At 47.5% G+C, this 13,289-nt stretch overlaps 1 protein-coding gene across 1 annotated transcript in view; it reads left to right on the forward strand.

Annotated features, from left to right (window-relative positions):
• RNF17 (ring finger protein 17) overlaps nt 1–13,289 on the forward strand; it is a 3,010,943-nt gene that overhangs the window by 149,420 nt on the left and 2,848,234 nt on the right. Inside the window, exon 4 of the mRNA XM_078657063.1 lies at nt 13,222–13,286. Within this exon, the coding sequence (XP_078513189.1) occupies nt 13,222–13,286 (65 nt within the window). The remainder of the gene's footprint in view (nt 1–13,221; nt 13,287–13,289) is intronic.

A 13,289-nucleotide genomic window follows, 5' to 3' on the forward strand; every position in this document is an offset into this window, starting at 1 on the left:
TAGAGTTGAAAATAATAAGCAAATAGGGACCTCAGATCTCTGGTTGGTGTCTAAACAAATCTCCGGGGAATTTATCGAGACCTGGAGCCTTCGCCGGCGCCAGTCTCCCTATAGCATTTAGTACCTCACCTAGTGTCAACTCTAGTTTTTCATTGGGCTCAGAGGGGCTATCAACAGCTGCCTCTAGGGGAATTGCAAAGGTATCTTGGTACAAATTACTAAAGTGAGATTCCCATATTGAGGCAGCGATGTTTGGCTCCACCGCTGATTTCGGTTCACCTACACCTGTGTGGACTAGTGACCAGAATTTTCTTGAGTCCCTGGTTTCCAGTGCCAATGATAGGTCATGCCATCTATCCCAACCCCATTCGGACTTTGCATGGGCGGTGGCTTCCCTATATTTCCGTCTCAGCTCAGATACTTTATTTTTATCGGTACCAGACTTGACCATAAAGATCAACTCTGTTTTTATCTTTTTACAGGTGGAATTGTACCAAGCTGGCGTTGGTGTCCTCTTCTTCCTGCTCACGGTCTCAGGATAGAAAACCTCTCCTAAGCTTCCCACTAGGTCTGCATGAATTTGACCTAGTTTCTCATTAAAATCAGTGGCTTTGGGTTTATTAATCAGTTCATCCAATTCAATTCCCCCATCTTACCCTACGTCTATTATTAGATAGAACTAGGGTCCCTGTGTCTTGCTTTGGGTCATTGAGTGACGTGCCTTCTTTGGGCCCTGGGTGTACCATATCCAAGCAAAGAGCATTATGATCGCTTTCTGCTCTTTCAACCACCCTGAAGTCCAAAACCGTGGGCCACATACTTGTATCTACAAAAATGTAGTCCAAACGTGATTCGTGGTCCTTCCTATTGAAGGTACACACTGAAGGGGCATCAGATGGTGTGCGCCCATTACAGGCCCTCAGAGCGTAGTTCAAGGTAAGGGACGTAATCTGCAACGCTAAGGGGGACCACGACTTCGGGTTTGGAGATTGGCAGGGGGGAATCCCCAGTAATCATCCTCATCCGTTAAGGCACCCTCCTTTAAACCTTTTAGTGGTTCAAAGTGGCAGTTGAAATCCCCACCCATCAGTATCTTGCAATCAACGGGTAGTTGTCCCAGAAATGAAGATAAATCATCTAGGGTAGGTGATTCCATGGACACACTCACTGGACGCGAGTACACATTGACAATCGCCAGGTTGTAGGCATTTGGCCATTTGAGCAGAACACATTGTATGTCCTCCGAGTGGGTTGGTATTATCTCTGCTATACAACCTATGTGAGAAGCCACCCAAATCGCAAGTCCACCGGAAGGCCTCCCTTTGCCGCTCCACCTAGCATGAACATAGAAAGTTGCATAACCCAGCCTGAGGTAAGCTTCCCTAGCCCAAGTCTCCTGAAAGAGACAGATGTCGTTGCTATCTACTAGGGACCCCCAGTCGCTAGAATCTATTTTATTGGCAATGCCTGCAACGTTCCATGAAAGGACATTCATCCTTTTCGGACCTGGCTTGGCTATCATTTCCCTCACTCTCTCACCATCTATATCTGTACATACCACTAGAGACCCATCCAGAGTTGCCTACCCATCTTGAAGCACCAAATCAGTTACTTCTTGGGCTATTATATTCTGGTGAAGTATTCTTAGTGGTTGATCAGTAGGGAAGCCCTGCGTACTAATGGTAAATTGCCTCTCTGATGGTGGGGGGATAGGGCTACAATTACCAGTGTCGGTGACATCTGTCCCTGTCCCAAGCTGAACGATATAGGAGACTACCCCTTCACTACCCCCAGTAAGTGCAGCCCTCGCAAGTCAGTCAACCTGGTCAAGGCAGCTATATCTGTTAGCATGAACATAATTACTAAGTGTAAATGTGTCATGACGTGCGGGCCTATACCTTGAACCATCAATGGCAGATCCCACCCTAGTCCAGCCGTCATTTGCCCCAAGATGCGAGTCATCGCTTCTAGGGTAAATAAACGACCGCGGGACCAATTCAATGGATGTATTCCCCGAACACCCCAACCGGTTGCAGATATGGGGGACAATCTGGGAGTTCCTAAAACCTACAAGAATACAGTCACCCCCTATTTTCTTTTCAGTGTGCCCAACCCATGGAACCCTCCTAACCATCAGTACTTCCCCTCTCAAATTAGATGGTAGTGGCCTGTGAATGTTCAACCAGCTAATAACTTTGTTGCGTAAGGAGTCAAAAGATTCCACCGCAGAGTTAGAAAGCTCAGGTACCCCAGTCAGAATTACAGTATGAGCCGCCGCCTCGGGAGGCAGATTGACTACATTTGGCCGAATTAGGCTGTTGCCAATCCGATGAGGACGGTCAGCCATTCTGGTGGGCAACTTTTCCTGCCTCGATGTTGTCGTCGGAATAGGCAACTTTGACTTCCGAACTAAAGGCACGGGAGGAAGATGCCTTGGAAGGGGTAATGGATTAGGTTGAGGTGGTGTAGCTATGGGAGCATTCACAATAGCAGTGGAAGTAGGCTGATTTGAAATCATAGTGCTAGAAGCACTGAGGGGAGGGGAGATCCCAGTATTTGTCGGAGTTACTCCTTGGGTGCTGGTCCGCAGTCCCTGTTGATCATCCCTACCCCCGGTTGCTTTTTCTATTGCTAGAAGTCTGGCGTCTATACAGTCAAGCCTTACCAACAAGGGGTCTAGCAGTTTTTTAAGGATATTGGTAATGAAGTTTGTAGAGCGGTCCATACTGTTACAAGACCCCTCTCCAAAAATAAACGGGCAATGCTGTATTGGCGTCTGAGTGTGGGCAGGGTGCATTGAACTCACCCTTTCATTGACAATCACGTCAGAGGAAGTTTCCGTGACATCAGTGATGTTGACAGTGGTATTTGGAATTTGATCCAATTTTGCCCTCTTAGCACCCTTTAACTGCCTAGGTCTTTTTCTTTTCGGGACTGCACCCTCCCGAGGACCCCATAGATGTGTTAGGTTAGTATCACTCCCCCCTTCCCGTGTCAAAAGTAAATGGGGGGATTGGAGGTGACGTCATCTCAGGAATAGTAAGGAGTGAGTCTCGAGCACGGTGTGAATTAGAGGGTGTCCTCAGCTGCTGTAACACTGAATCGATTGTTTGATCAATACTATCCAAAAGGGATGGGTCGGTAACATCCAATAGATCTGGGGATCTGGCATTCGTGGTTGAGCCCAGGGAAGATCGCGGTGTACTTTTAATTCCCTCTGCTAGCTGCTTTTCTAGGGCTGTGAGTCCATTATTTACCACAGTATTTGCTTTAATGAGAAAACTATCCAAAGTACCTGTTGCCGAGGTGGCCGGTTTACTCCTCGTCTCCCTCGTTGCCATATTAATCAGACCCTGGGTTGCACAAGACCAGACCAAGTTATAAAAGTGTATTTCAAGCAGACCAAAGGCAACTGGGCGCAGACTTAGAGGGGGGCCCGGTCCGGTCTCTCCCGGGATCAAACTGGCTAAAACGGGCCCGCCCTTGGCCCGGGCTTAGCCCCGGGCTGAGTCCCACGCGCGTCCCACGTGCGCGGAAGTGGGCGTGCTCTTATGAGGGAGTTGGGGGGCGGGAAGAGACACCAGGTGCGCTGTGATGGTATAGCGCTGTGCACCCTGGGTCTCGCAGTCCGGGCCCCAGCAGCGGCGGAAAGCGCCGAGATGTGCAGGTCCTCCTGGGTCAGGCTCCGTATGCAGGGCAGTCCGGGGGAACAGCAAAGACAAAAGCCCAAAGGTAGCTTCGCAAGTCCCAAAGGCTACGAGCGGCACTTATGTGCTTTGGCCTCTGATCTCATAAAGAGTTCAGAGGAGTGTGTTAGTAAATAAATACATATATATTTTATATATATCCTGTGTGGTGTCCTTTCATTTGATATTCAAGGGGTTACATATGGTAAAACAGCTGGCTTTACACGCCCTCAAGAGTCTTTTAGCCTAAGACTGTTCTGTCCACGCTACCTCTAGGATAGCTGGTCTATAAGGTTGACTTACAACCATCACCATAAGGGTTGTTTGGACTGGTGCAAGGTGTTCACTAGAATAGTGAACATCATATACCAGGCCAACTTCTCACAAGGACCATCAGCAGTACGCCCATTAAGAGAAAGCAAACCCACTCTACTAGGCACATAGAGGACAAATGCATGCCCTCCTCTTTCTCCTCCTCTTCATCCTCCTCTTTCCCTTTCATTACAAAGAAGCATCGTTCTGCCCTGCTTGCACACTCTTCCGGTTGGAGAAAGGGCATTTTCCTTTCCACAAGCTTGGAGGGCCATCACATCAGACCTGTGTCTTGCAGATTGTGGAAAGTGGGTATGCTCTACTCTTTCAACAGACACACCCTCTGGTCAGACAACCTGCTCACCCTCCACCAGGAGATTCAGACCTTGTTTCTCAAGGGTGCAGTGGAGTTGGTTCGAGAACAGGAAATGGTCAGGGTGCTACTGATGGTACTTCCTGGTCCCCAAAAAGGATGGTGGCCTCTGCCTGCTCCTATATATCAATATTCTGAATCTGTTCTTCAAATTGGTAAAGTTCAAAATCTGTGCCTAGCTCATGTTCTATTTGTGCTGGAATCTAAGTTCTGGATGTTGTCTGTCGACCCGGAGGATACACAGCCCTATGCAGGTAGTTACTTAGCTTTATGGTTAGGTCGGAGCACTACCAGCTTATAGTCCTTCTCTTTTAGCCTCCTTTCCTCCCCTCAAGGTTTCAGGAAGGCTATAGAAGTGGTCGTGCCCATTGCTGACAGGTGGAAATTCAACTATTCCTCTACCTGGATGACTAGCCCATCTAAACCAGCTATCTGGAGAGGTCACCTTTTGCAGGCAACAACCTCACTCTTTATCGTACTTGGCTTTTAATCAACGAGCCCAAATCTCATTGAGTTCTGTTTATCCTCTTCGTTGCGGCGGACATTCCGCAGCGGTGCTGAAAAAATTGACGCGTCCGTGGTTTGGACATTCCCGGCCGTCCTCCACACAATGCCCACTGTGACATCGGGCGGCCAGGGCCCGTCCGCATCGAAGAGGTTATAGGGTCCGTACTAGACAACACTTCAAATTGAACCTTCCCTATTCCTCAGAGTTTGAGACATTCAGACTGTGATTCTGATGTTTGCGTGGAGCCATCATTCCAGGCCTGATGGCCTTATGACTACTCAGTCTGCTAGTTTCCTGCATTCTGTCGCTGGCACATGAGGGCCCTCCAGTGGTGCCATGGTAAGGAGAGATTTCAGTACAACGGGGACCTCTAAGGCTGTATCAAAATCTTAAACTAAAGATACCTCAGCGAATCCACATTGGTGGATTGTGGACAACACCCTTACACAAGGTGACAACAATGATCATGAATGCCTTCACCATAGGGTTGGAAGACATCCAGAAACTGGAGAACAAGGACCTCTAGTCTACAGAAGAACAGATGTTACACATCACTGTTGGAATTTTGGCGATCATGGGTTTCCTCTTAATTTGGTATCAGTCGGTTGAGATCTTGACGGACAACATGACCAATGCGGTACATCAACAAACTTGGAGGAGTAGGGTTGCATCCCCTTTGCAGAGAAGCTTTGCAACTCTGGTCAGTAGACTCTGCCATCAAATCTGCTTGGTGACACACCGCGTGGTGGGAGTGTTAAATGTGTGAGCAGACCTTCTCCTCTGGCTTCATCTTGCCAACGCCGAGTGGCGACTTCATCCAGGACACACGCTCGACCCAGTCTTCTTTACCAGTGACAACATCACCTACAGCCACACCTCCGAACACTTTTGGACCGACCACCACTGCGTTTATTTCGGCTTCACCAAACCCACGATACACCACCGCCCTCTCCTGCCGCAACTGGAACAAGGTCACTGAAGAACATCTCACTGCATCCTTCAGCACAACCACACCGCCGTCATCCATAGATGCCAGTACATCAGCACGCAACCTCCACCAATGGATCTCCAACTGTTCTGACGGCCCTCAATGCAAGCAACACTCCAAGAAATCCAGTTGGTTCACTGCCACCGTCCACGAGTCCAGACGCAACTGTAGAGGGCTCGAGAAGAGATGGAGTAACAACAAAACCGCAGAGGCCTACGCAGCCTTCAAAGCCGCAATCACACCACATCCTCCTCAAAACCACAAAGAACAAGCATTTTGCAATACAATCGGTCTGGCATTTGTGAGAGTTTAAGCTATTGCCATTGTAAATGACAATGCCTTTTATCTGTTTTTATAATTAACACATAAAAGGCATTGTCACTTACATTGCAAACAGCTCAAACTCTTGTGAATGCGAGACCTATTTCACTTCAAAGAAGCGTCCGCCATTGTCTCTAACTGCTTGGAAAATGAAAGCGTGCATGGTGCGCTGAATGTTGCAGGAAAGCATGTTGTGCCTGCAGTAGGAGAAACTCATTAAAGAAAATGGTGCTTACAGACTAATGAAATACCGTGTAACAGAAGTAAGAGCCAGGCCTCATGGGAGGTTACAAAATGTAGACAAGCCTGAACTAAAGAGGGACTAACAGGCCTATTAACGAATCAGAAGCCAGCATTTATAAAGGACAGTGACATAAGGCAATGAAAAATATGTGCGTGGAGTAGGTGGAGCTTAAAGTCTATACTGGAATACAACATACCTTTCAGAGCAGCGCATACGATGCCCAAGCTCGACCTAACAAGGCCAACGTACACAATAGCAAAGAACTCGGCGACATCATCAAGGAGTTTGCCAAACCCAACAGGGAAACCACAGAAGTCCCACCCTCTCAAGATCTCTGCAGCAAACTCTGCACCTTCTTCCATCACAAGATCAAGCAGATCTACAACCGCTTCGACACCCAAGACCTGCCCATCTCTCCCACCACAACCAATGACGCCAGCCCCCAAAAGATCCTGCTCAACTGGACCCCGCTCACCACAGATGACACCCTCAAGACCATGAAGAGCATTCACTCCAGAGCCCTCTTGGACTCCTGCCCGCACCACATCTTTCACTGAGCCACCATCGCCCCCGAACTATGCCGCACCATCAACTGGTCCATCGAGACCGCCACTGTCCCCCACGGCTGGAAACACCAAGATGTATCCCCTGCTGATGAAACCATCTGCCGACCCAACAGACATCAAGAGTTTCAGACCCATCTCCCTGCTCCCTTTTCCAGCCAAGGTCATCTAGAAGGCATCAACGCACAACTCTCCGTTTATAAAAGCCATCCACATCCTGGACTCCTCTCAATCCGGCTTCCCAAGCAACCACCCCACCGAGATCACCCTTTTTGCTGCCATAGATTATATCTAAGCCCTCCTCGACCAAGCAGCAAACCTCTTTTCAAAAAGAAATTGACTTTCAGATACCTATGAAGAAGAAAGGACGAGGTAGTTCATCAATATCTGGACCTCATTGCTAGGGCAGCAGCATACCATGGGGTTACACTACATAAGTAATCCATGGAAGATTTTTTATTTGAAATCTTGTGCACCACACATGGCGTCTCAATCTCTTCCAATGCTGAAAGGCATGATGCGCCATGCAGATGATTTTTAAGGATCCTGCAAGGGCTCGCATTATCACCCAGGGTAGATAAAAAAAAATAAAGCTGCACCATCTGACCCAATTTTTTATTTGCGGCCAGCTTCCACCAGACTCCCTAGTTGGCTGAAATGCCTGTAAACTTGCAAACTCTCAAATTACAGCAGATGCACCACCTCCTAATAAGGAATCCGAACTTATTTACAACTCATGCAAACGGGTTGCTGCGCAATCCGCCAATCATTCGTAAATGTCAAACACACAGGAGCTGTTGGCCAGTTATCACAGAGCTCACTGGGATGAGATGGAGGAACTCCTCCAGTATCTCCCAGAGGAGCATAAAACAAAAAAAAGGCAAGAACCGGTTCATGAAGGAAAGTTAATTTCCAACTCCTTCATTAGATGTGCACTGGAGTCTGCAGATACTGCCGTCAGAGGTATCTATACAAGTGTCCTCCTATGGAGGCATGCCTAGCTGCGTATCTCTGGATTTCAACCAGAAATCCAGCAAACTTTACAAAACATCCCCTTTGATAAGATACATCTTTTCAGCCCACAAGTAGATGAGGCCTTGGAACAGATGAAAAAAAGGTACGGAGGTTGACAAATCTGTGTGGGCACTTCAAACACCCACTCCTTGGGGCTCCTTTTGTCACTCTTCTTATAGCGTAGGTTACAAAGCCACCTCCATAGATGCCTTGGCATCTCCTACAGGTCACAAACCCAATCCTCTCCATCTAGAGGATATTTCAGAGGCAACTACAGGGGTAACCACTTCAACGGTCAGGGCAAAGGTACACCAACCTGTATTGTGCCATCCGGCAACAAAGTGACTCACTTATTCCTCTCCCCACCCGCCCCCCTCCCCGGCGATCATTCTACACCTGTCGAGGGTCGATTGCAGCAGTTTCGTCTCACATGGCAGTCCATAACTTTGGACCAGTGGGTGTTAGATGTTATCCAACATGGTTGTTGCTTGGACCTCCTCAGCACTCTTCCCAGTATTCCGCCTCGCACCCACCGACTCTTTCTGGAACATCAACAACTTCTCAAACAGGAAGTGCAAGTTCTCTTTCTGAACGGAGATATAGAACCAGCTCCTCTACAACATCAAGGGTCAGGGGTTTCTTCCTTGTACTTCATTAGTCCCAGAAAGGACTACTTCCTACGGCCCATCTGTGACTGGGGGTGAGTGTCTGAATCGTTTCAGCACTCCGTCCATCATCTTGCGTTTTCTTCGTTCGTCCTAAGTTGGCAGGGTATGCCAGACGTGAGTCCATTGCTCACTTTGCCGCTGGATTCAAGCTAGCCTGGCTGATGATGGGTGCTGCCCCGAAACCGGCCCCAGGCTGATTGTTTCCAGTCCAGGGAAGACCTGGCTTCGCAGTTCGAGACAAACTGTTCCCATGAGGAACAGGATCAAGACTGATTAGCTTATGGCATAGTCTGAACTGGGGCGGTGAAGTTAGCTAAAGAATGATTATGGATTCAACCCAGATCTGCAACTGGGGGTGAGTGTCTGAAACGTTTCAGCGCTCTGTCCATCATCTCCTTCTGTTTGCTTCAATTTGCATCTAAGGCCTCTGAATCACTACATTCTATAAGAGCACTTCCATATAGTCACACTTAAACAGGTGCTTCCTTTTCTACAGCAAGGCGTCTTCATGTCAACACTAGTCTTAAAGGACGCCTACTTTAACATCCCCATTCACCCAGCATATTCCAAATGCCTCCGGTTTGTGATAGCGGGAAAATATTACCAATTCATAGTCCTTCCGTTTGGAGTCACCACTGCAGCCTGAGTGTTCACCAAATTCATAGCAGTGATAGCAGCGCATTTACGCAGACAAAACATTCATGTCTTTCTTTATTTCGATGACTGGCTTATCAAAGTCTGTACACGCCTTCTATGTGATCAACAAACAAGATTACCATAAACCTCCTACATCAACTGGGGTTTACTATCAATGTTCAAAAGCCCCATCTTCAACCTTCACAGCTGTAACCATATCTAGGGATTGTGCTCAACTTTCAGTTAGGTTTAACCTATCTAAATGCAGCCTGAATTCAAAATTTTCAAACACTGCTACCACAATTTCAAGCCAATCAGCACCTGACAGTCAAAATTACCATGCGTCTTTTGGGAATGATGGTGGCATGCATCGCCATAGTGCCTCATGCCAGCTTATACATGCGTCCACTACAAAAATGTTGGCACGACAGGGGACTCAGTCACAGGGACGACTGGATGATCTAATGTTGGTAGACAGCTGCACTTATCGCTCACTGGAGGGGTGTAACATACAAAACTTGTTAAAAAGGTGGCAGGTCTTCGACCCTGTTGCACTGGTCGTTCTAACAGCAGACACATCCCTCGCAGGTTGGTGTGCTCACCTACAAGATCTGATAGTTTAGTGTCTCTGGGACACCAAACACCACAATCTCCACATCAACTACCTAAGGCTTCAAGCTTTTCACTTAGCGTTGAAAGCATTTCTACCTCACCTCAGAGGCAAAGTCGTCTTAGTCTTGATGGACAATATAACAGCCATGTACTGTGTACAAAAAAAGGGGGGGGCACACTCTACAGTTGTCACGCCTCTCTCAGACTGTTTAGCAATACATCACTAAATCCAACTGTTAGCATAACATCTTCCGGGCATGAACAATGATTTTGCTGACCTCAGCCGGATGCGGCAAGAAGTCCACGAATGGGAACTCCACCCCAAAGTCTTTCTCCCATACTTCCACAACTGGGGGTTTCCACAGATAGATCTCTTTGTGACCGCTGAGATCGCAAAATGCTTAAATTTCGCCTCCAGGTTCTCTCAACCTCTATCCAAAGACCATGCTCTATGGATGAATTTGTCAGGGATATTTGCCTACGCTTTTCCGCCTCTTCTTCCAATTCTGGTTTGGAGGCTCAGGCAAACGTATCGCCTTATTCTGTTGGCTCTTACGTGGGCTCATCAACCGTGGTTCACCACACTACTCGAGCTAAACCATGCGATTTGGCTCCTGGAAATGATAGTATCTAATTTTGCCACCAGAATGCATGACCATTGTAAGGAAGCATGTAAACCTATCACTAGAGCTTGTTATGCAGCCAAGTGGAAAATATATTGTTTTTTTACTTTTGTAACCAAAAAATTGATCCACTCGATGCATCTGTACAAAACATTTGTTACCTCTTGCATTTACAGAGCTATGGCCTTGCTTACACTTCCATACGTCTACATCTTGCGGCAGTGGCTGCCTTTGAACAAGAAGTGCTGCCTGTTCTGTAGAAAGTGCCGGTTAAGTCTTTCATGGAAGGCCTTAAGAGTAATGCTACCTAGAGCTGCACCTGTGTGGAATCTCACTATTCTCACAAAACATATGGGTCCACCCTTTGAACTATGGCAAAATTGCCCCCTCCAATTTGTCTTAGAAGGTTGCCTTCTTAATTGCCATCACTTCACTAAGGTGTGTCAGCTCTAGTCCCCATCTTTAGAAGAGCAATTTTTCCAACTACATAGAGATATTGTGGTTCTTTGTACCAACTTAAAATTCCTTCCCCTTTCCACGTTAACCAATCTGTTGCACTACCTGTTTTCTTCCCTCACCCAAATTCTGTGGCAGATCGAGCTCTTCATACACTAGATGTCAAAAGAAGATTAATGTATTATATTGACAGGACAAAAGACTTTTGCAAAACAACCTTTTGTTGCTTTTGCGCCCACTCATAAAGGGAAGTACAATAAGGGGGGCTGGTCCCAGTTGAAACACAATATTACATTGACATCAATCACCTCATTAATTAATTGCAAACAATATTTATGCATATTAAATATATTTTATCATGTTGGACATATAATGCATCATGTTCAAAACATAGCACATTTATCAAAAAAGTTTGTGCATTGGTGCCCCAGAAGGGAGGAGTAGATGCATCAGTGTGCAGAAGTGAGGGCGAGTGATGTAGGGAGGGCAGTGAACAGTGTGTACATCCAAACGCATGAAAGGCCTATCCAGCCTTAACCATGGCTAAATTATTTACAGAAATAGAATGTAAAAAAAGGACACGGTGAGTCTATCACTGTTGTCTGCATTCAATACAGAGAAGATTGAGCTGTTGACGTTACGACCCAAGGTTAGTGTAAGAAATTCCACCCCTTACATAAGGATCTTCATCAGGACCAGGGGGGCACCTTTGGTCCACCTTGTAATGTGGTGGAAAGAACAGGAACAGGCCCTGAGTCACCAGCCACGGCCGGGGACGTGGAAACAGCCGACGAGGTTCCGGGGGCCAGCAGGTGGGCCAGTCCAAATAACCCCCCTCCTCCCTCTGCAGCAGCCTCCAAACCCTCCTAGTCCGTCCTTTCAGGCCCATAAAACGCCAGTTGGCAGCAGGATTCGCCATCACCTCTGGTGCACAGGTGGGTTTTGTAGATAGTCCGAAGGGGCTACTTACTTCCCTTCGAGACTACCCCTCCAGCCATGCCACCTTGTTACCACTGCATGTCGGAGGATTATCTGGCGCTTCTTCAGCAGGAAGTTACGGTTCTCTTGGCCAAGGGAGCCATCGAGCGCGTTGCTGTCCCAGAAGTAGGTCCTGGTTGCTTCTACCACTACTCTCTGGTTCCCAAGAAGGACAAGGGCCTGCATACTATCTTGGACCTCAGGGACATCAATCGCTTCCTCCGGAAGAAGTTAAAAATGTTGACCCTTGCTCAGGTCTTGTCTGCCCTCGACTGGATGGTGGCATTGGACTTGCAGGACGCTTATTTTCACATCCCCGTCCTGCCGGCCCACCAGCGTTGTCTGCGATACATGGTAGAACACAAGCATTTACAGTTTACAGTCCTTTTGGCCTTACCAGCGCCCCACAGGTATTCACGAAGGTGATGGCGGTGGTCGCAGCTCACCTGCGCAGCTCAGGGGTCTCAGTCTTCCCCTATCTCGACGACTGGTTGTTGAAGCAGGGATCGCCCAGGCAGTCGCCCCAAACACTATTACCTGCACAGCCAAGTCCGGTGAGACGGCTTCTTTGGCCATTCTGTTCTCCAGGACTTTCTGGTGTGATCTTGGTTCGCAGACCCAGCACCGGGGTTGGTAATGCCGGGGTATCTATTTCAAGGTAAGGAATCTATAACTAAAGTGATTCTTTCAGATGCACAAGGTACTTACACCTTCGGTAACAATATATCTGTAAGAAACATTAGTTAGTTATAGATTCCTTACCGCCCCACCCATCCTCTCCGTTCTGCGAACTGATTTCTAGAGTTAAGGATATCCTTTCAGGGCCCTAGTTTTGTGCACCAATGGTCAGTGTCTTGAATGGCTCTGCGTTTCTGGTGTGGAAAGTCGTGTATAGAACTGACATCAGCGCGCGAGGGCGGTGTCTAAGAAGCTGACGCGTCGTCATCCCGACGACCACAACGACGGCCGCGGAGCCGACTGACGCCACCTTCCGACTCTCAGAGGTACTGCTGATGATAAACTTTCCGGATCCAGTCTGACATCTGGGGGTCATTCTAAGGTCAGGAATCAATAACTAACTAATGTTTCTTACAGATATATCTTTACCGAAGGTAAGTAACTTGTGCTTTAATTTCAATGGCTGTATATTTACACTAAATAGAAAAACAGAAAATAGTTGTTTATAAGCACTTCTTTTAGACCTTTAAAGCTTAATTCTTGCCTTTTCTCACCCTTCAGACAGCCCTCTGAAGCAAAGACAGTCAATTGTACTATGTCAAACGCAGGACACGCAAATGAAGGATGTA

Source organism: Lissotriton helveticus, chromosome 8, assembly GCF_964261635.1.
Source record: "Lissotriton helveticus chromosome 8, aLisHel1.1, whole genome shotgun sequence".
Lineage (NCBI taxonomy): Eukaryota > Metazoa > Chordata > Amphibia > Caudata > Salamandridae > Lissotriton > Lissotriton helveticus.